Source organism: Dichotomopilus funicola, assembly GCF_033296635.1.
Source record: "Dichotomopilus funicola strain CBS 141.50 unplaced genomic scaffold C8A04scaffold_75, whole genome shotgun sequence".
Classification (NCBI taxonomy): domain Eukaryota; kingdom Fungi; phylum Ascomycota; class Sordariomycetes; order Sordariales; family Chaetomiaceae; genus Dichotomopilus; species Dichotomopilus funicola.
The window spans coordinates 98,889-121,210 of NW_026944096.1; the positions used below are offsets into that span (position 1 = coordinate 98,889).

At 55.1% G+C, this 22,322-nt stretch overlaps 7 protein-coding genes across 7 annotated transcripts; 3 read left to right on the plus strand and 4 right to left on the minus strand.

The window, feature by feature from the left end:
* Positions 1 to 1,338: 1,338 nt before the first annotated feature.
* Positions 1,339 to 1,809, minus strand: C8A04DRAFT_14826 (uncharacterized protein; the record flags this gene model as incomplete). Its single annotated transcript, XM_062778250.1, has 1 exon — positions 1,339 to 1,809. A coding segment is annotated over one exon (471 nt), but the record flags the coding sequence as incomplete, so codon positions are not given.
* Positions 1,810 to 3,762: 1,953 nt separating this feature from the next.
* Positions 3,763 to 5,706, plus strand: C8A04DRAFT_14835 (uncharacterized protein; the record flags this gene model as incomplete). The annotated part of the gene is made up of 1 exon (XM_062778255.1): positions 3,763 to 5,706. The coding sequence occupies one exon, from the start codon at positions 3,763 to 3,765 to the stop codon at positions 5,704 to 5,706; it is 1,944 nt and encodes a 647-aa protein (XP_062633949.1).
* A 704-nt stretch (positions 5,707 to 6,410) lies between these two features.
* On the plus strand, positions 6,411 to 6,779 carry C8A04DRAFT_14842 (uncharacterized protein; the record flags this gene model as incomplete). The annotated part of the gene is made up of 1 exon (XM_062778257.1): positions 6,411 to 6,779. The coding sequence occupies one exon, from the start codon at positions 6,411 to 6,413 to the stop codon at positions 6,777 to 6,779; it is 369 nt and encodes a 122-aa protein (XP_062633950.1).
* Positions 6,780 to 8,204: 1,425 nt separating this feature from the next.
* On the minus strand, positions 8,205 to 9,183 carry C8A04DRAFT_14828 (uncharacterized protein; the record flags this gene model as incomplete). Its single annotated transcript, XM_062778251.1, has 3 exons — positions 8,205 to 8,529; positions 8,588 to 8,892; positions 9,010 to 9,183. 3 exons carry the CDS (start codon positions 9,181 to 9,183, stop codon positions 8,205 to 8,207), a joined length of 804 nt encoding a protein of 267 aa, XP_062633951.1.
* A 3,069-nt stretch (positions 9,184 to 12,252) lies between these two features.
* Positions 12,253 to 14,389, plus strand: C8A04DRAFT_31917 (uncharacterized protein; the record flags this gene model as incomplete). Its single annotated transcript, XM_062781918.1, has 4 exons — positions 12,253 to 12,259; positions 12,323 to 12,523; positions 12,828 to 14,271; positions 14,338 to 14,389. The coding sequence occupies 4 exons, from the start codon at positions 12,253 to 12,255 to the stop codon at positions 14,387 to 14,389; spliced, it is 1,704 nt and encodes a 567-aa protein (XP_062633952.1).
* An 896-nt stretch (positions 14,390 to 15,285) lies between these two features.
* Positions 15,286 to 16,842, minus strand: C8A04DRAFT_39802 (uncharacterized protein; the record flags this gene model as incomplete). The annotated part of the gene is made up of 4 exons (XM_062784719.1): positions 15,286 to 15,497; positions 15,699 to 16,363; positions 16,429 to 16,649; positions 16,711 to 16,842. 4 exons carry the CDS (start codon positions 16,840 to 16,842, stop codon positions 15,286 to 15,288), a joined length of 1,230 nt encoding a protein of 409 aa, XP_062633953.1.
* Positions 16,843 to 19,290: 2,448 nt separating this feature from the next.
* C8A04DRAFT_31919 (uncharacterized protein) lies at positions 19,291 to 21,324 on the minus strand (the record flags this gene model as incomplete). The annotated part of the gene is made up of 1 exon (XM_062781919.1): positions 19,291 to 21,324. The coding sequence occupies one exon, from the start codon at positions 21,322 to 21,324 to the stop codon at positions 19,291 to 19,293; it is 2,034 nt and encodes a 677-aa protein (XP_062633954.1).
* Positions 21,325 to 22,322: the final 998 nt, after the last annotated feature.

A 22,322-nucleotide genomic window follows, 5' to 3' on the forward strand; every position in this document is an offset into this window, starting at 1 on the left:
CCCACCACTAACACCTCACTTGTACTTCGTGAGGTCCTTCAGGTAGACCGGCTCCTCCACCTTCTTCCCCTTGCTATCCGTCGCCCTCTTCAAAATGTAAAACTTGCTCTTTCGAGGGGACCAGAAGACCTGATACGCCTTGTCGGGCTTGGTGTCCGACACGCCCCGGACAAAGGCGTGCCCACTCTCCGGATCGATATGCACTTGCAGCGTCTCCTTCTTGCCTTCCCGTGCAACGTACCGGGGCGTGACAGGAGGATCTACCGCTGTTTGTGTCGCGGGTACCGGGGGTTGCTGGCTCGGGCCGGCGTGGGCGACGTGTTGTTGCTGTTGGGGGTGCTGTTGGGGGTAGTGCTGCTGCTGGGGATATTGCTGCTGCTGGGGATATTGCTGTTGGTAGTAGTTCTGCTGGGGATATTGCTGCTGCTGGGAATATTGCTGCTGCTGGGGATACTGCTGCTGGTAGTGATGCTGCTGCTGGGGGTGCTGCTGCTGTGGGTGTTGCTGTTGATGGTGATATTGCTGGGGATATTGCTGCTGCTGGGGATATTGCTGCTGCTGGGCGCTATATCCGAAGGCCGCTGCGGGCTGCCCGGTGACACTGCCACGACTGCCCGGGCGGCTGCCCGGGTGGCTACCGGTAGTGGTGGACGGCCCGACATGGCTACCAGATGCTCTGGGGTCGTAGGTGTCAACCGCATCGTGGATGAACTCGTCGCTATCATCACTTCCGAAGTAGGACGCCGGGGTGAGCTGACCGGTATAGAGCTCATACGCGACGGTATATAGCCTCATCGCCTTCTTGGAGTTGTACTTTGGATCCATTTCATCCACAAACGGGGCGTAGGCCAGAAAAGTTCTCTTGCCTTCCTTCTCAGTGTAGCAAAAGTAAACCTTTTTTTCGTGCTCAATGCCGTGGGGATCAACAATGACCTCCTCGATAGTGATCTTGTGGTTGCTTCCCGGCACGGGAACACGGCCACGATAAGTGTAGTGGCCATCCTTACGTTTACACCCGGTATCTTCAAGGCGTTTCAGCACGTTGTCCAACTCGTCGCTACTTGACCTATTGCCCGATTTCCTGGGCTTGTTCCGATGCTGAGTGAGTGTGAGGATGTCGGCGCCAATCTTGGGGTGCTGGAAGCGTTCGGTATCCATCGTTTCGAGTGACGCTCCGTCAAGTTTGGTTAAGATGTGAAGCCGCTTCGTGACGTCCTTACAACCCGGCTTTTTCGTACTATCAGTGCATGCCCGAAGCACGGCGGGTGGGTCGTGCTCCGTGTTGTGCCCGTATGGGACCATGCGGGATACTTCATGACATCCCACCGTAGTTCTCTTGTCCCGTTCACACAAGAATGCGGCGCCGTCCTCGGCATGGATCTCCAGCTTGGTAGCTGCCCCGGCCGAGGTTGGTGTGTATGCGGCCCAGCACCACCGGGGAGCAGTCCTCTCTTCCTTCTTCTTATGCCTATCGCGCAACATGCGATCCCGCCACTCACCCCTGGGAATGGTGCTCTGGAAAATTGTGTAGCCCTTTGAGGGTCCGTTTGGGTAACACATTGTTGCCACGATCCGGCTTTTCGTTTCATCTGTGCGGAAGTGTGTGCCGTCGTTTACCGCAATGTGGTCCCAAAACGCTTTGCCATATTCGCCAAGCTGGACCCAAGTCGGCCTTACACCTACGTCGAAGCGACGAACCCAGGTCGCCTTTTTCTCCTTCTCAATTCTGAATCCGCCTGGGACACCCGCGATACCGACCCAGTCGGATTCCGCAAACGCCAGGTTATGAGAATCTTGAGGCGATCCCATGGCGAGACGAGGCCCGATCCGTCAAAGCAAGTCGACGGCCAACGATAGCCAACGATGGCTAATAAAGCTAGGGGAGCGGGACTGGACGGATTGTTGTCCAGCGAGGGTGGAAAGGTTGGTTGGCTCTCGTCCCGCGAGAGTCGAAACTGTTCGGGATCTCGTCCAGCGAGAATAGAAACGGTCGAACGTCAAGCGGCGAGTGGTCGTGTCGCGACGGTGGCAACGGCTGGGGTCTCGTCTAGCTAGTGAGAGTGTGTGGAAGTGATACGCCCCTGTCCAGCGGGAGCGTAGAGTGGATGCTTGTGTAGGTAGCGTTAGTTCTTCGGCACTGATTTGAACACCGGAGACGGGCCTTGGCCAGCGAGAGAAGGGCGCTAAGTAGGTAAACGGTGAAGGTGCGGGAGAAAATGAGTGAGGACGTAAAGTTGTGGCTCAACACCAAGAACGCGGTCTCCGAGGGGTCTTAACTATCGTACCTACCTATGCAGTGGAGTTGCGAGACACAGGGAGTCCAACATGTCCGTTGGCGACAAGACCCGTGCCTTGGCGGCATGGGTCGCGGCAAAGGCTCTCAAACAGAGTCAAACAATGTAGGCCGGCTTCAGTCTGTCGTAGCCCATTCCCCATCAGGTACCTTGCCTGATAGAGATGGCCGAACAGTACAAATTCTGCTTCCCATTGGAGGCCCGCGCATGGCCTTGTTGGTTTGGGAATCCGGTCACGCAATGGCCCTTCGAGGCCGAAAACGCAGCAATCTTGGGCGGAGCCTGCCAGGTTTTAACGGTAGAGACGGGGGAGAAGTTAAAGGGGCCCAGGGGCGCAAGGGTGACCATCACTGATCAGCGTCGGTCGGTCGGACTAGGACGGGCAGCAGCCTCGGGCCACTTCAACCTGGCTCCCAGTTTCAGACGATGTAGCGCTGAATGACTAGAGCCAGAATGGGGTGGTGATGTAAATTCCCACAGTGGCCACCACCAACAGCGGTTGGGGTTGAGCGTTGGGTTGTAAACGCATGTTAGCATGGGGACCATCTGAAACATGCGCTGCTGGTCGACGCTGGGCCTCCGCAACGGTCCCAACCTACCCGCCTCTCGGGGCGAGCTTGGGACGAGCTGGACCACCCGAAGTGGCATTGGACGGGTCACTCCCTGATACACCTCAACTTCAACGGCCGTCGAGGGATCAATGCTACGCTCTTTACCGCATCGCCATTGCATCAAGGAAGATCCTTAGGTACCTGACATAATCAGGTACTAAGGGTCTGTTGACCTCGCATGTCTTGAAATATCAAAGGTATTTGCACGTAGAATATACCAGGTCGTTGCCTACCTTGCTTAGAGGTTCCGGTATTGACAAGAGTGCAAGAGCATCCCTGATTCTATCATGAATTCATGTTTTCTGTCATTAGTGTGAGAACGCCCAATGGCGGCCATTCGCCATCGTGCAAGTAAGTCTGCAGGTTTGAGTCGTCACTCCGAATTCGCGACCGCGGCCCAACGAGTAACTCGGCCGAGGCCGTTGGCCTGGGCCCCGCGACCCCTAGCGGTCTCCCAGCGGGCCTCGCCCCCACGGTTTAAAAAAAGATCTTGAGACGGTTAATGGTTAATCTCCACAGCTGGCCACGTGATCAGACCGGGCCACATTTACCGAGTGCGGTTGCAGCTTCCCAAGTCTGTATTCTGTAACCAACTTCCCAAGTCTCTAACCAACTTCCCCCATCTACAACCACACACCGCACCCTGGGCATTGTGCTGATTTCATTGACTAGACTTTTGTGCCTCTTGCCAAAACCCCGTCCTCCAATAATGCACCAGGCCATACAGAGTCTGCCGACCCACCGACTGTTCACTGTTGTAACTTGTTGACTTATTCTGACTCGTCACTCGTCAGTCGTCACAGGTCGGCAAGTCCCAACTTCTAGCACTGTGTAAGGGACTCTACCGGCTTTATACCATGACGCGCGTCGTCGTCCCCAACACAACCTACACGTTATCGTCAGCGTCACCCTCGCCCTCGCCATCGCCATCGCCATCGGCCTCCCCGCTCCTCCGCCTCACGCCAGACATTCGGCTGCGCCTTTACCGTTACTTGGGATTGACGTCGTGGGACGGCCGCCCGTACGAGTTCGATCTGCGAGGTGGACGAGTCAGCGGCAGGCGATTTGCCCGCTGCCCGCCCGAGCCTATCGACTTCTATGGCCTTCTGATCTCCTGTCGTACCATCTACACCGAGGCAGCTGCCTTGCTTTACTCGACCAATAGTTTCGTCGTCCACCATAACGCCCCTGGCCAGCTACCTGGGCTCCAGGCCCTCGGGGCGCTCACTGAGCCCTCGCGCCGGTCGCTATCCCGGCTTAAGGTTGTCCTCTGCGAGGCAGCTTGCCACAATAGATGCCACAATAGAGTGCTGGAATACGGCTACTCCGGGAGTTACTGTTGCCAAGGCCCTGATCCCGACGGCGAATGCTCCGACTCACATATTCACCAAGCTCCGCTCCTAAGCGATGGTTGTACTAGATCAACCGCTGCTGACGACGTGCGACGCGCCTGGCATTCCGCCGCCACCCAGCTATTCGCTCACATGGCCGCTGGGCGCCTCGCTCTCGCGCTTGTATGCGATATCAACCCGCAGCACCCCCTGGCGCTCCAACTCGCCGAGTGTATTCTTGCCCCCTTGCTCCTCCTCCCCCGCTCCTACCTGCCCGAATGCAGGATTCGCCTAGCCAAGACGCCCGACGGGGGGCCGCTCCAGAAGCTCGCTCAAGACGCCGTTGTGCATGCCTGCGGGCTGCTCGCCCCTGTTCCGTACGCCCGGGCCGCGTCCTCGGAGCAGGCGGAGCAGCCGCTCGGCGCGGCGGCTACCGCCACGCTGACCAACCTGCCACGCGAGCTCCGTGTCCGTATCCTAGAGTATACCGACCTAGTCGCGCCACGGAAGCAGGTGGCGTGGAGCCGGCAACACCGTGCGTATGTGCTGCTCCGCCTCCGGCGCACAAGAATCCCCCCCTTCCAAGACGAGGAGGAGCTATACGATAGCCAGTTTTCCGAGTGCTACCGCGGCCGACCTGAGGGCTGTTTCTGCCGGCGCCGCCACACGGCCTTTTCGTCGCACACGCAATGCACCTGCTGGGCACCTCCGGGGCCATCCCTCTTTCTCGTATGTCGCACCCTAACACAGGAGGCCCACTATGTCTTCTTTTCCCGTAACCGGTTCATCATCCACGACTACCAGACGCAGGAGCGCTGGCGTGTACCCGACCCTTCATCAAGCACTTCCCTCCCTTCCTACCCTTTTGACAGATTCGCGGTGTCCGAGTTCCTCCACAACATAATACCCGCATCCGCCCTCAGCCACCTCCGTTTCCTCGAGCTGGTGTTCCCGCCCTACCCCGCCGCCACTTGGCCCGGCCCAGACCACCCGGCCACACAAGACTGGCATGCCACTGTCGCCTGGCTCCGGGACCGGCACCGGCTCTGCTTACCGGCGCTTACCCTGCGAGTGATGGTGATGGACGAGAGCAATGGAATGCGAGGTAGCGAGTACGAGGCCACAGCTGAGGAGGCCAAGGCCGTCCTGATAGCGTATATTAAAATCCTCGTATGGCCGCTCCGGGGGCTAGCTGCCGAGCCGCTTGGCCTCGCCCGCTTCTACGCTAGCTTCCGGTACCCGCAGCTGGGGCCCCGGCGCTATCGGCCCTCAATAATGCCCGGCCCGTGGTATGACCCGTTCCTTAGGAAAAGGGACCTCAAGGAACGGCTCGAGCGCTACGTCATGGGGTCGCGGTATGAAAGCCTGTATGCGGACGGGAGGACAGAGCCGATGCCGAGCGATTGGGATCACATGTCTTTTGATTGGAGAAAAATTGCGACACCGCCCGTCGAGCTTGAGGACTTTTAAACCCCTTGGAGCAGACTATGGAAATTTGATTGTACGCAAAATTAATTACTGCACGGGGAATTGAAAGATGCACTTTGGGGAAGAAAGTTGTTCAAGGGAGTCGGGACTCGGGAGCACTGCGAAGCTCAGCCGATCGACCTCGGCCGCGATTCGATTACCTTAGCCGCCCCACGGATATCGGCAAAGAATGTGATTCGTTGGCCTTTCCGGGGTCGTGAGAGCCGAGCGGCCTACCGACCACTCAGGCACGACCACAAGCGCAGGAGCTTCAGCGTTGGGAACTAAGCGCCTCGGAGGATGGGAAAAACATCGCATCTTGCACAGTGTATGTTTCAATTTTGGGGGGGGTTTCGGGATGCTGAACTACTTTTTCGACGAGAGCCTCATTAGGGGCTGGCCTGGGGTTGCATTTGCCTTCATTGCGCTCTGCTAACTCGCTGTCTTGTCGAGATGCCCATCCAGAAAAAGACCCAGGGCTCCACCGAGTTGATGCTGGGTTGTGCTGCAAGTGTTTGTTGGTCTTTGGTGTTGTTGGGTCGACTCCAGCATGCTGCAGTGTCTTTTATTTTCGCTTTCCGCCTGACGGAAGCCAGCCAGGCGTTTCCAAAGCTTCTTCATACGGCTTTTTCGGCTACTTCCCAAGATTCCAGGAATCCAGGCGTAATTGATTATGAGTCGACGGCGTGACGCCTGGAAAATTTCCAATGTTGCCCTTGGTGGTTTACTTTCTTCTTTTTATTGCCAATGTCGAGTTTACGACCGGTTTTGCGATCGAAGGACGACAGCGAAGAAATAATGCGGCAAGGTCAGACCCGGTACCAGTAATACTGTTGTCGACAGGCACCCGGACACGATTCTCTACCATTTACTCGAACAATGACAACGAAACCCCCATGACGGCGGCTCCGGGGTACGATTTTCGAATTGACCCCGATCACTATGTCTGGGGTTCCTGTCTTCTTATGACTCTCGAAGCCACGAAATGCGGGCTCGCCGGGCAGTGTTTCGACAACTACGACTGTGCGCAAGGATGTGGTGCAACCGACATACCGTACGGCACAGTGACTTGGTAATTAAGTTTCCAAAGTTCCATAATTACCCAGCTTCCTGCCCCAAAACCACATCTCGACGGGAATGAACACTTACACAGCCCTCCTCTAGCACGGAAGCCGACGCAACACGATGTGCCGTCGCCGCGCTCACCTACATCACCGCCACCCATATCACATTTACCAGCATCGGCTGTGGAAACAACCCCAAGTCCCGAAACTACCGTGCCTATACGGGGGCGGCCGTCCCGAGCCACCCCTCTTCACCCTTCGGCAATGACGAGGACAACCCAGACCCCGCCGGGTCCACGTCCACATCCAACCCTACATCCACCGCTGCTCAGCCTTCGCAAACTGCAACCGGTCCCAAAAAGACGCCGGCCCCAGACGCAAGCAAAACAGACCCCGGCGTGCCCACCAACATCATCAACAACACCAACAACACGACCACTAACAACCACAACAATAACAACAACAATAATAACAACAACAACGGAAACAACAACAACAACAACACCATAACCACCACCAACAACACAGCAGCCATCATCGGCGCCATCGTCGGCTGTCTCGCGCTCCTCTGCGCCTGCACTGTCCTCATCTTCTGGCTTCGACACCGCAACAATCACAACACAAACAACAAACACACCCACCCCGATGCTACCAAGCCAAGCAAACCCTCACGAGCCCGCAAACTCTTCAAGAAAACCCAATCCAAATCCCCACTTTCATCAGACTCGTTACATAGCGAGATCTGTCCAGCCGAGTTCAAAGCCCTCGCGCAAAAGGTCCATCTGCATGAAGTAGGCGTTGTTGAAGCTGACAGCCACACGCGTGCGATTAATGAGCTGGAGGGGAGGGAAAGGGATGTGAAAGAGGTAAAGTGGCCGGGGGCTGGGTATGGGTTGTATCGTCAACAAAGTGGGAGGGGACCGGGGGATAATAAAATGGTGGGAAATAATAAAACCGGCTGGGAACCGCCTCATAGGGCTGGGTATTACGGGACCGCCGACGGTGGGGTACGATATTACGGTGCCGCTAATGATAGTGGATTTAAGCCTGGAGTTGGGGATGGGGGGGTGGAAGGGAGGTATGAGATGGGGGGTGAGGGGTATGAGAGGGTGGATTGGAAGAGGTAGTATGGTGGGGAGAGGGATAGCGATAGGGGTGGATGGGAAGAACGGGTTGTTGGGGGGAGGGTGAAGTCCGTGTGGGTTGGGGGACAGCAGTGGGCTGGTGGGCCGGTTGAGTTGCCATAAATTTGGAAAGGCTCTGGGGGTAAGAAGAGCAGATCCGAGGGTGCTTAATTGTGGCGTTCTTGATTTTGTACGGTGATAAATGATGCAGCCAATACCCATTTTTAAACTTGCCGCCTACGGTTGAGCGATACTGTTTGGAACGTAATTAGGTATTATCTTAACTGCTGATATGCACATAAAACATCCAACCCTACGCAAACCGCTCAAGCCCCCCTTTCCCCTCCCCTCCAGCCGTAGGCGCCGCCAACTGCGCCGGAACAGGCTGCGCCGGCATCTGCCCCACGCCCGGCGCCGCAGGCTGCATCATGTACGCCTGCGGCTGATGCTGCTGCTGGCCCATGGCGTTGACCGACGGGGTCGACCCGGCACCGGCAAGGTGCTGGTAGGCACTCGCCGGCATCTGCACAGGGGCCGGGCCGGCGTAGTACGGCTGCATGACGTAGACGGTGCGAGGCATGCGGTTGCGGATGTTGGTTTCGTAGCAGCCGATTACGAAGAGGGCGAAGTGTGCGAGGCTGGGGAGCATATGTTAGCCAGGTACATCCACAACGGAAGAGAGGTAAGACGACATACGTGATCAAAATCCCAAAAGCCATCATAGCCCGGCCCTTGGCATGGACATCATTGACAATCGCCTGCTCCTGAGGCGAGAGTTTGTGGGGAACGTAGCGGTAGTAGCCATTGTCATCGTATACCCGATCCATGTAGTCGTCGTAGGCAAATAACTCGTAGGTGATGAGGAAGAAATCGACAACCAGCCAGCCGAGCCAGGCCAGCAAGTCGACCGCGACAATCGCGCCCGGGTGGATGCCGCGGTGGCCCGGCCGTTTGAGAATGCACACGCCCTCGGCGATGTCCCAGCAGAATGTTATGATGAGCTGTGTTTGACAAATCAATCCCGGTCAGTTGGACTGTGGACGAACGAACTCCGCGTTGTTGATCTCCCGATTTTCCCTCCCCAGAGCCCTAGAATTAGAACCACGAAATAAACTCACCGCAGGGGCTATAACGATCATCAACGTCAAAGCGCTGTATAGCTGCTGATTCGCAGCCAGCGACCCGCTCAAACCCGCCAAAATAATCGAACACACAATCGACGTCGCCCGGAATCCCAACTTCGTCCCCCACGTGGCCAGCGGCGACACGTATTTCGGCCCCGGGTCCTGCATCACCGTTGTTGTCGTTGTCGCGGCCATTTTGCGGGGGAAGATGTGGTCGCGGTCGCGGTCGCGGTCGTGGTCGGGGGAAACAGAGGAGAAACCAAGGAACACATTTTTTTTTCGCAAGGGCGAAATGCGGGCGCTACCCGGATACAAATAGTCAGTCCCCAATTCCCAAAAAAAGAATCCGCCCCCCCTTAGCGCCCCACGATCTAGATCCCACGATGGAAGGGTACACGGGGGTAGCGCGCCGGAAAGTGGCGTTGGCACTTTTGCTGCAGGCCTCCGGCCGTTTGCTCCGGCCGTGTCCAGGGGGCATTTATCACCGAACCCGAAAAAAACACCAGACGATTGTGCTTGGCTCGCTTCAATTTTTAATTTTATACGAACCCTGCGGCGAATAGGACAGCGGCAAACGCCCGATGCGGCGGCCTTGTGTGTGGGGTCGAGCCTTTGTTGGCACGGCCCCACCGTGCTTGGTTCAAGCCGTTCAGGGGCCGGTGAGGCCGAGACCGAGCCGAACGGTAAAATGGCTTGGATGGTCAGGGGTTGGCCTTCGAGAAATTCCAGGCACCGCTCAGCCCTGTGGAGTATTGGGGTCGTGTGAGACAGGTTTTTGGACGAGATGACGGGTGAGACCCGAACGTGATGCATTTGAGACAAACAAATTTGGGAAAGAATTAGTTAAAAGAAGACGACCCGGAAGCGAGGGCAAGATCTTGGGATTTCCGGAGAACTCTTTGATTTTCCTTTTTGGTTTCAACTCACTTTTGGTGTGTGTTTTGTCCACAACCACAATCAGGACATAACTGTCGCAGTTTCCTCTTTGGGATTCTTGACTTCAGGCATCACAGCACTCAGGGGTTTCTTGGCATGCTGCAACACCTGCACTCATTAAGTAGGTACTTAAGAGTAATGTTGTTAAAGAATGCGTCTTGATCAAGCAAACCTGGATTTTGGCAGTGAAACATGTTTCAAGTTGCTCAGTTTTAGATTTTCATCCTTCGATTAGTTCTCGGAAGGTATGGCCGCTGGGAAAACTGGCTTGGATTTCGAAAATTTTAACATCACAAGTGAAACCACACAACTTTCGAGAAGGTGTTGTTGGTAACCAATACCGATGTAAACTGTAGCACTGGGTCTACTCTTTCAACTGGGTTGCACTCATGCTATTGAATCAAATGTTGGGTTCCGGCCCTTTCACTAATTCTCCCAGCTTTTTTTGGCTGCCGATGGTTGTTATCCATTCCCTCTAACTAGGTAATTTTAGTTGCGAATTCAGGACAACAATCACTCCCATGGAACATTCAGTCTAACATCACCGGCCGGAACAAGTGCTGTTTCAAATCTTGACTGTAGCATAGAACCAGTTATTTATGATTTACCTGAATAGAACTAGGGTATTACCCACGGTAAAGAAACTCGTTCTACGCCTGGTCGGGTCACATTGGAATAACATGCAAATCACTAAGTTTCACAGAGTTCAAGTTGTTACGTTGCTAATGATCTTGTCTTCGACTAGGCTAGGTTCATGACTTTCATACTGTCGGAAACGGGTTTTGAGAGTAAGAAACCCACACTTCACTGACCCAAGACGAACTCGGGTATATTGTTAGAGAAGCCTTATTCATCTCTTTGAGCCACAATACCTACCTCAATTGGATGCACATGATCATTGACTTGTGCGTCTCCACTCACGACACTTAGCCTTTGTCATGGATTTAGGCAGAGTCAATCCTTTCTTGATTTCCACTCCAGTTATTTTATGTGCTCCTTCCATACTTCAATATGGCAGAGTTGTGCTACGGACCCCGTCACTTTGCAACCACAAAGCAGAGAATGATTTTGTCTCCGCTATCCTTCCTAAAGGTAGGCTAACTACCGCTTCTCCTTTGCACTAGAATCATGGAAAATGTGAAGCAGACAAGGACAGCTGGTGCATGGCACGTGATAGGAGACTTCAGACGGGACATAGGATGAATATATGACTTGAAGCACACAATGAACCGTCTGATGCACCTCTCCAGTGCTCATTTAAACTGTCATGTCGTGCCTTTGTCATCCTACGGACTTAGCAGGGTACACATCGACATACATTAATCACAGGGCATATTTCTCTGTCGAGGTGTCCGGCACTTCAACGACGTGAGACTTCTACATCGTGCTCTCAGGTGAATATTGTAACGACTTTAGGAGCGTCTTCGTCGAGCAGTGGCCATCCAATGCATGATGTCTCCTCCGGTGTCGAAACACTGGCATTTTAACCTGCCGCCGCCCAATTCCATGCCCGCCACGCGCGTGGGGAGGCCGGCGGATTGTGCAACCCCTCGACAATGGCACTCGTCATAATTCTCCGCCCTCTCGCGGCCTCGATGCCTCGATGCCTCGCGGCCCCGGCCCCTGCCACCCTCGCGCCTTTTCTTCCCTCAAACTCCGTTCCTCAAACCAACCCTTCTCACACCTCACTCACCTCGATCGTCACACTCGGTACGTGCTCCTATTCCATGCCCCAAACACCACCCGTCGCCTGTTCCATGGTTCCCGAACTCGAGTTCTTTGTTCTTCAGTTGGACCTTAAGGCGAACCCCCTTTTACCAGGCCTCAGCATTTTCCAGTTGGAAGAAGTTGGAGTTGTGCCGTTTTCGACCTTCGAAGTCTCGAGGTTTCGTTCCCTAGGGCCCTTCTCAAAGGGTATCTCGGGGTCATTCCGGAAGATTATCCCTAGGAAATTGCCGCTTGGCCTTCTTCCTTTTTGAAGAACTTGGGGTTTTGCCTTTTTCTTTCTTCATGATATCGAGGTTTCTTTTCTCCACGTCGATCTCGATCTACCACGTTATCTTCACTTTCTTCCCTCCTCGACTTCTTCCTTCTTGACGAACTCGAGTTTTCCCTGCCCGGATTCGTTTTCTCTAGTCCTGGCCCTGTTTCTTTAGGTTCCGCTTTTATCTTTGTGGTTCCGCCTTTTTCCTTTTGCACACCCATGCCTTTTTCATATTTCACACACACGGCCTTTTCCCTCACACGATCGCTAACCTCCTTCTTCTCCAACCAGCAGAGAACCTACCACTCGCCCACCAAATGGGCTGTAAGTCTCTGCCTATATAAACACTCCTTCGCCCCCCTATTCACACACTAACCGTTCTACTAGCAACGACCGCGAACGACGTGCCCATCGAGGGCATGGCCCAGATGATCCTGGGCCGAGACGACGAGAGGCTCGCCGAGGCCTTCGTGGAAGGTTTCCACCTTGGCTCCGACAACGGCTACGCGAGGGCCAGGGAGGAGACCTTCCTCGCCGCCGCCGAGGCCATGGACCACCGCCTCCAGAGCGAGGCACTCCCCGCCGCCGGTGCGTGTTTTCACTAATATCCGATTCACTATCCGATTCACTATCCGACTTCTCTTTATCGATCTTTTCCCGCCCTCTTCCTTCCAACCTGTTATTCTTTTTCCGCCTTTTTCCCTATGTTCCTCCCTTCACGCCTTTTCCTTCTAATCTGTTATTCCTTTCCCGCCTTTTTCCTTATTTTAACCCTTTCTCGCCCTTTTCCTTCCACTTTTTTATCCCTTTCTCGCTTTCTTCTTTCCACACCACCCCCCTTTATTACGCCATCCCACCTCAAATACGCGTAAATGCACTGACACCATGCCAGTCGCCGACCGCATCTGCCTGATAAGCGATGTCCTCGTCGAGTCGTCGGACAGCGACGCGTCCTCGATCCGCTCCGAGGACGTCTTCTATGACGCCAGGTCCGACATCTCCGCCTTTTCCGACCGAGCCCCGGAAGAGGAGGACCTCATTGATGTGTGGTACGATGCCCACGCGTACGCCAACTCCCCCTACGCCCACGCCACCGCCGGCCACGACGCCGACAACCACAAGACCCCCGCCGACACCGCCCGCGCCGATGACCTCCTCGGTGATATCCACAGCGTCGCCGCCGACGACGTCCCGGTGCTTTCCCTGGGCCAAGACACCATCCGCGCCGGTAACAACACCCCGGGCGCCGCCGACTGGACCTCCCCTTCGGCGTCTGCGGACGTCACTCCCGTGGCTAACCTCATCGAGCTGAACGATACCACCACCGCCCTGGCCACCGGCCAGTCGACTCCGCGCGCCGTGACCGGCCCTGACTTCTCCGGCCCGGCCCGTCTGCTGTATCCCCCGCAGCTGAACTATATCAACAACCCCCGCGCCTGGACCGATACCGTTCCCGAGCAGGGCGAGCACTACCACGTCCGCACCCCGTCCATGTCCACAACCACCAGCATCCCGACCAACGGCAGTAACGCCACCTTCCGCGGTCCCGGTGGTCCCGGTAACTCCTATCCCAGCCACGTTCACGACCGCAACCGCGACCGCGGCATCTTCACCCCCTGGACGCCCTCCACCACCGAGCATAAACACAACATAATCCTCCAATCCATCACCAGCTCCAACGTCCCCCCTCCCACCCAATTCTTCGGCATCCCGCTCCCCAGCACCAGCGGCATCGTCCCCCCCGACCCGACCCAGCCGGCCTTTGCGTCTCGTCAGGATAAGGGGGTTAGACCGGGGTATCCTTTCCCCGGTGATATTTACAGTGACAACAACATCGTGGGTAAGGAGGGAAAGAGTAAGAAATTGGTTGCTGATCCGTGGAGGGTGGTGATTGGCCCGTTGAGTGAGGTGGCGATGATGGATTGGAGGGGGGATGGGGGGAAGGGGTTTTGGGGGGAGAAGTTTAGGGCTGCTGCTGCGCTTGCGGCTGGGGTTTCGAGTGGTTCTGGTGGGTTTGGTCAGAGGGGTGGACGGCGTGGTAGGGGTGGTGGTCGTGGTGGGTATGGCCATGGTCGTTCTGGAAGTGGTGGTTGGTTGGATCAGGGTTCGGTTGTTGGTAGCCAGAGTGGTGGGGAGGCTGGCTGGGGTTCACAGGAGAGTGGCACCGGCAATGCTACTGCTCGGTCTGGACTGGTGTTTTGCCACCTGGTTCCGGTTGAGAAGGAGCACGGCGATGGTCACAGTGGTGGTCAAGAGACATGGTACATCACTGCTACGTTTGAGTCGCAGGCTAAGGCCAGCGCTGCTTTGAAGTTCTTTGAGGGCGGCTATCCTTGGTAAGTCTCACCATTCTCCCGTTACTCTACTTGGGTCACGGTCATCAGCTAACGAAATCTACACAGCGGCGGCTCGATCATGTGGGCTTGGGCTCTCATGGAGGAGGACCAGGACTAAGCTTCGACTCGACATCACCACGGGAATACGGGTTTCGTTTGGGGGATATCAGTGGTTTAGGAGTTAGGGACTGAGACTTGATTCGGAGTTAGGGATTACGGAATGGCGAGGAGTCTGGACTTCTATGATCGTCCAGACGAGGCTACCCAGATAGAGTTTCGCATCACAGAATGTTATGCAATGGACTTCGGAAGATTTACTCCCCTCCATGACCCGGATACTCTAGATTTCGGTTTGTCTTTCCTCGTGGATCTGTTGCTACAAAACAACGTACGGCTACCCCGGGACTCCCAACCTGTCCATAAACCGTAACCTGTCTCTAGTCCATGCATGGCATTTATGTAGCCTCTCACCCTGTAACAGCTGTTCTGGCCCTCCTAATTGCCTTTCGGGGGTTGATACTGCGGGTTCGACGAGGATGGCGTGGTTTGAGTGGCCCGCTTCGGGCTACCTGGCGAGGTGCCTAGTGTAATTACGTTGTGTTTGATCAGTGTGCTGTGATTTCGGGGCCTGAAAGCTTGGAGCTGCAATTCGTGTTGAGCAGGTCATAAAGCGGTATTAGGCAACGATGGTTTGTGTTTGCTCCGCAGCTAGTTGAGGAGGTTTGGTGTCGACACTGTATTATCTACTGTGTACGTACATGTGACTAGCAATACAGGAGTAATTAATTTACACAGAATCTCGATGAAGTCACAAGTAATTGACAACATCAGTCATCACATGTGTATTTCGTTATTCCTTTCAGGTACATTCTTTATCTGTAGTCCAAATCTCATCTTGTTAAATAACACACCAAAACGCCAATGTAAACTCAAACCTAAATCGCCCATTCCATCATACACCCACAAGTTTTCAATCATATTTACCCACAATATCCATTCCTTCCCCCAAATCCATCACTCCCCCGACTTCTCCCCCCACTGCTCCCTCGGCGCCAACCCCCTCACCAACCTTTCCATATTCAATCGCACACTCTGCCTCACATACGGCGTCATCTCCTTCTCCCGGTTCACAAACCCGCCCCCAGGCGCCATAATATCCGACGCTGCACCCCGGCCATAGTGGTGACTAAACAGCGGCGGCTGCACCGTCACACACATCGGGTGTTCTCTCCGCTTGACCGTTCGTTTCGTCCCACTGCTGCTGCTGCTGCTGCTGCTGCCGCTTGGCGAAGAGGTGGGGAGACCCAGACCCCGGCGTTCATTATCATCATGTCCGGCTCTCGACCCGGGCTTGGAATCCGCTTCCTCTTGATCCTGGTCCTCCTTCTGCCCGTGAATGCCAGGTTTCTTCCCCGGCGCCTTTGTACTCCTCCCCTGCTCCCCGGCCGCATCATCCTCAAAATCATCCTCCCTAGCCCCCTCCGAAGCCGGATAAAACCCATCACACCAATCCCGCAACATCAAATCCCACCCCGTCGTCAACGTCTGCAGTCCAAACTGCCACAACAACTTCCTCGCTCCCTGCTGACTGACCGCATACGCCTGTGTGCACGCCGTCCCGCTGGCCGCATGCACCACACGCGTATGTGCCGGGTACACATCCGCCAACGCGTCCTGCAGGGCAAAAGGGTGCGGCTTGAGGTGTGCGGCGGAGGGGACTGTCGGGTCGTCGGCGATTGTGACGCGTAAGGGGGAACCGGGGAAGGAAGGGTTGATGGAGGGGCCGGGGAAGTCGGTGCCGCAGTGGCCGAGCCAGAGGACGTCCCAGTCGTCGCCGTAGGGGGTGAGGTGAGGGTGGGGGATGAGGTTCCGGGGGAGGTTGGTGAGCGGTAACGAGGGGGAGGACGACGAGGATTGGGGGTTGCCGAGGAAGAGGTTGGGGTCGTCGGCCGCGGGTTGGTGGGTGGAGGGGTTGGGTTGGGTGAAGATGCGGGACGCTTGGGCGAAGACTTGCATTTGGGCTTTGATGCGGACGTCCCAGTCGGCGTCATCTTCGAGGATTAGGGCGGAGGTGATATTTTCGCGGACGATTCTAGATGTGTTAGTGGCGGGTCGGGTGCAACGACACAACGAGATGTGTCTGAGATGCGAGCTCACCGTTGCAAGACATCCATATGTGCCCTCCACGACCCCTTATTCCCCTTATTGAACCTCCCCTCTCGGCTCTCCGGGTCACCCGGCAGCACCTTGTCCGGAACATCCCGACCCATCACGCCGTCCATCAATGTGACATCCAACTCGGACAAGGCAGCGGCCAGAACCATCGCATCTCGGCGGTCGGTTCGTTCCGGGAGGTTGATGGCAAAGATGTGTTGGAACTGCAGTGGCAATCAGTACTCTACTCATCAAGACTTTTATGTGCATTTTAGCCTAGCCTACCCCTAATGTGCTGTTAAGAATCCTCGGCGACAGCGTGTCTCTCGCTGGCAGCCATCCCGGCGTCGGGGCCCAGATGAAAAACGCCACGCAGAGCGCGACCAGCACCGCAACAATCCTGTGCCGGGCGAACATCGCGGCCGGCCGGAAATCCCCAGAGCTGTATTTACAGCCGGAAGAACGCTGGGGTGGAAGTTCGAGCATGGGAAACGGCCATGGACAACAACAAAATTCGTCACACGTCGATCGATTCGATTAGAAAAGAAAAGAGAGGACACCAAGCCAAACCACCGATCATCCCGTAACTATCGGTCCGCCTGAGAGGGTGCGGCACTCCTAAGTATCCAACCCCGGGCTATAACATCGGGCGGGATGGAAGATGGTCTCCCGAGCCCAGGGCCGATCGGTGCCGCGTCGGGAAACCATCGACGTCAAGACACGCGGACACCCGTCTGATCCATCAAAGTTCCTGGGCTTCGGAGAGGCTTTCCGTGCGATGGATAAACTCTTCGGGTAAAGGAGGGGAAGGGATGGGCGATCATCTCGCATCCTTCCAGTGCTTCCCTTGGCTTCCCTTGGCTGACAGCCTGCAGATGCTGCAGGGGCAATCTAACAGTGCCGAACGGGAACCTGAAACGGCCAATTGACAGCTTCCAAAGTCGGGGCGATCAGCGCTGTAACACCGAGAACTTGGCTCTGTGACTGGTTCAATTTGTGGCATCTCAACGGGCTTTCAAGGAATGGGCGTTGCAGCTTCCTGTATTACACGACATGCGAAGGAAGGACGCGGGGAAAGTGAGTTCCTCGTAAAAGCAGGGAAAAGGTCACAGCAAGAATTTCAATGCTGGCTCGCTGGGAAGGTCCGATGTCAAAGTTGATTGACCCTAACCCTAACCCTGACCTTGGCAAGATGAGGAAAGATGAGATTTGTGTAATTACCGTAATAACATCATTGTTGTGCGTGATAACTCTGCGGATGGGCTTGTCCTCGTTGACAAAGTCCAGTGACCTCCATCCCGAATCCCTTCAACTGTAGATGAACTTGTACAGTCAAATTTTGGCCTTGTGGATACATAGAAAGAAAAAACGTAAAAGCCTCGACTCAAGACTCCAGCGGTATCGAACCTGGTGACAGACTGACATTGGCTCTTCTTTGACCTTGGATCTCACGGGATGTACGAAGATGACATTACAAGACGAGAGATCTTCAATGCCGCACCACAAAGAAAAGTATCACTGATGTCGTTCACCTGACAATAATCCGGACAATGAAGGCAGTTGCGTGGGTATCAAGAAGGTCCTTCCTTCTCACAGAAATGTACAGTTTATTAACCATCCTCCTGGGTTCCGGTGTGAATAACAGTGAACACGCGCCAGGTAAGAACGAACGAGACCTGCAATAATTAAAACTCGGTGGCATTGACGGGTGGCTACCTTCAGTATTTTGACAGAACAGCGTCATCAACATGGAAATCTTGGAACCTCGCGGCCCTAGCCACAGGCCAGCACTGTACTGGCTCAAACTTGAAGTGTTAGCGGACGACACTGTTGCATTCGCGTTTTCCAACAGACTCACGCCAAACTCAATTCCGAAGGTCCTGGAGTTCGCGATCGACGAACAACTGAGCTACGATTCCCCCAGCTGCAAGTTCACAGACTTCACCATTTCCACCCGATATGCAGGGCTCGAATTTTTGCCGGTTGCTTCTGATCAGGACGTCATCTTCTTCGAAAATTTCCACGAGCTCTCACTCAAGGGCAACACGGCAGCGTGGAAGACAGCCAAGGTTCCAGATATCCGGCAAGTCGCGATTCTATGGGATCGACACTCTGTCAAGACTTCCTGTCTGCAATGCCACGCAGAGAACCCTAATCGCTTCGAGTCCTGTCCAGAAGCCTGGGGCGGTGAGCTAAACCATCGGTCCATAGCAGACCCACATGTATACCAGCTCTTGGAATTGTTCCCGGCCTTGGAAATGCTTTACTTGGCGGTGATCTATCCCACTGCTAGTGTGGAGAATGGACCATCCAAGTTGGAAGACATTTTGACTTGGTGGCGTGATGTGAGCTCAGAAGAGCATGACAATGCCGATGAATATCCCGGTACAGTCTTCGCTGCGGCATTCAGTCTCGGTCAAGCTTTAGAGAAACGCACCGCTGTCTTGTACGGGGTCCCGAGAAACACAGCCTCCTAGGTAATTAGTTCAGGAGGTTTAGTGTAGGTAGTCTAATATATCAAGGGACTTCCTCAAGCCGCCATTAACCATTCCCATCCCACAACGTGAAGTTGCACAATGCCCGAAGTGACAAGTAATTAACTGCGAACGTTTTCATCCATCTCTCGGCAATCAACCGACTAGCTCTGAGCATTAACTTGGAGGGTGACAGACTTGTTAATAATTAATGAATTTCAATTGTCACAGGGGTCTCTTTGCTAACGGTTAACTTCCCAAAGACTACCTACCTAATCAACCAAGCCTTCACCTCGCGAATTAAGACAGAATAAACGAAGAGTACCAATCCCCTACGCAATGTTTCTGTCCAAGCCCCATGAATCAACTATCCTCTGCCATCCCCCACTATTCATATAGACGCCCCCCATACCGTCGCCGCCTTCTTGCGTCTCTCATAATCCACCTTATTGTCCTCGTCCAACGCCAAATACGCCACCAGTCTGACCTCAATTTTGCGAGGCGTTCCGCCCGTTTCCGCCGCCTCGTCAGCAAACTCGCGAGCCCACCACTCTCTCAGGAACCGTGCATAGTCCACCACCGAAGTGGGGTTGAACATAGGCCACAAATCGCTCAACATCCCCTCCAAAAGAGGACCTTCAGGATCATCGTCCTCGTCCCCGGCCTCGACGTACCCGTCGTATCCCGGAACTCCATCCGGGGGCTCCCAGGCTGGAGCGTCGAGCGGAAGCCTGAATTCGAGCTTCGGCAAGAGGCGCAATCGCTCCTCATCAGACTCTCCCATTTCTGAGTCCCCTGAGGTGGAAATAATAATATTGTCCTCAAACATCCAAATTGAGTTGTAAGCGACCAGGTCCTCGTCCAGCACCTCGATGAACACCCCTCTGTCCAAATCCGGAGTGCTTCCAGACTGACCGGCATCGTCACCGTCATTGCCCGGCTTAGGACGAGGCTTGATGTACCACCTCCGTCCCTGGCTGGGAAGCTGTGTAATCTCGGGCTTCAGCGTGAGGGTGAAGTCAAACAGATACACAGTTTCGACGCCGCAAAAGGCCATGGGCAAGACCCGGTGCATTGAGGAGTGAACACTCGTGATGGTGCAGTGCGGGTGCGTTCCATGGTGAGGTACCACCCAATTCCAAGGGGTTGGCGTCTGTAAAAGCAGTTTCTCCACATCAGTATGGTAGTTGTTAGGTCCCAGAGGAGGAAGCATACTGGGGGGGTTGTCAGGATCAGCACCACCGCCCCCGGCAGCCCCACCAGCCTCTTCACCCCCGGACATATCGACGTATTGAGGTGGGATCTTATCTCGGCCGCCGTCCCAAAACTTACGGAGGTCCACCAGTAGCTTCTGGCGACTGTTGTTGTACCACCCGTACGCGTCGTCTTGAGCAATATCATCCGAGCAGACAGACACGTCGTCGCCGTACCTTGCCTCGTTTTGCGTACCAATCGGTATCCTCTCTTCCCCCCCATCCAGATGGAGGTTCTTCTCCAAAAAGAAACGGTACACCTGGCGCTGCATATCCCGCCGTCGGTTGGCCAGCAGGGCCTCGCGGGTGGCGGGTGTAAGCGGGCCCGGCTGCTCACGGACCTGGCGGCACATGGTGCATTTGACGTTCGGCGTGCCAGGGACAGCGTCGTGCGGACGGCCGGATGCTCGAGCAGCCCGGCGCTCGTTTCGCTCACGGCTGTTGTACAGAAGGAGGCGGCCGTGTTCCGTCATTTTGCCGCAGCCACAGCACGACCGGTAGTGCTCGCTGCTACGGAACGGGATTATCAGGTGGTGGATGTGTTGGAGCTGCTCAACGGGGCCGTAAGGAATCCCGGAGTTGGGGTCGTTGTGGCCAATGTTTTGTCGGTGCTCATGGGAGAGAATTTCCCGCTTCAGAGATCTCCACGTGTCACCCCAGCCGTCCGTGGGTGTGTAGACTCTAGGAGGCTTAAGCGGCGTGGAAAGATACACGACATCACGCTCCCCGTTAATCTCGAGCGACACAGGAGACTGTTCCCCGACCAAGTCCCGGAACACGCCTGGGATCTGGCTGAGCCCACTCTCTCTCGCTTGTTCGACCGCTTTGTGAACTCCGTCTACCTCATCGCCGAGGTTCTGTGGCTTGGTCCAAGCCTTGGCGTAGCCAGACAATGCCCATCTCGCGCGGTAGACTTGCGGGGTGGTTATCTTGACAAGGGATTGGCGCCCGCTCGCTTGCTGTGGTTCGAGGTCGCGTATGCCTTCCGGCAAAGCCTCTTGGAATGGGCCACACGGTTGGATCTGTTCGGAAAGGAGTTGCCAGATGCCGGGTCGCAGATCGAGCACGCCGAAGAGATCCAGGAAATGGACACGCGGGGCCTGCAGGAGGGCAGACCAGATGTTGTATTGGACATCTGTCGGCAGATCACGGATTTGCGGAAAGTCGGACATGTCGATGATTAAGAGAGGAAAGTAAGAAACTCGAAAAGGACAACATGTGTGATGGTATCAGATGAACGTTTGGTGCTTTCATTATTATGGTGGCGGTCCTCCGGCTGGAGAAGGATTTTCGAAAGCTCCCGGACATGGAAGTGGAATATCTTGGCCACACCTGTCAAATGTCGTGTAAACGAAGAAGTCTTCAGTCGCAAAGCGTCTAATCTTTCTACTTTGGCAGGTGCGGCCCCGACAGGCAAGGAAGGTCAGGACACAGGATTGAAGCAGGTGATCTACCCCATGCTTGCCATTGCGTCAACAGCGAAACACCCGTTCTGGCACCGCCGTATTTAAACACGCTCTCCGCAGTAGGAAATCGAGAAGATGGGGCGGCGCAGATTCACAAACACACTGCACCCCCTCTAGGATTCCTGACCATCGCAAACACTAGGTGTTTACAGACGACTGGTGATGACTGACATGGCCGCCCCAGGCGCCGGTGAAGCCACAATAAACCCTTCGGAAGCGTACCCCAAACAGATATACTTCCTCAACCTTGTGTGGAGAGAAGGCACCGTTCAATTCGAGTTTTACCCGCAATGCCCATTCACCAAGCACGGGGGAAGCTGCGGTTGCATGTTCTGGCAGCCAATCGTCATGATCCAAGCAGCTCAAAATCTTAAGGATCGCTACGCCCAAGAGACATGGCTGACCTTCACGCCTCTTACCATCCGGGATCCCACTACGAGCTTTTATCACATTCTGTATGTCAATCTTGAGGGCGACGTTTCCTCGCTCGAGAATTTGTTTGCCGCTGACATCTCCCAAACATTGATGCAGCTGGATCAAGCTGCAGTCATTGAGGGAAGTGTGGCTCACGTTCTGCACCACATGCACGATTTTGCCCTGCCTTGGCGCGGTGGCGCCTCGCCGCTATGGCGTTGTTCGGCTTGTCGTAAAGCGAATTTACTGTGGCATTCCTGCCACGTCAACAAAAAAGAAAAGCCCGAAAA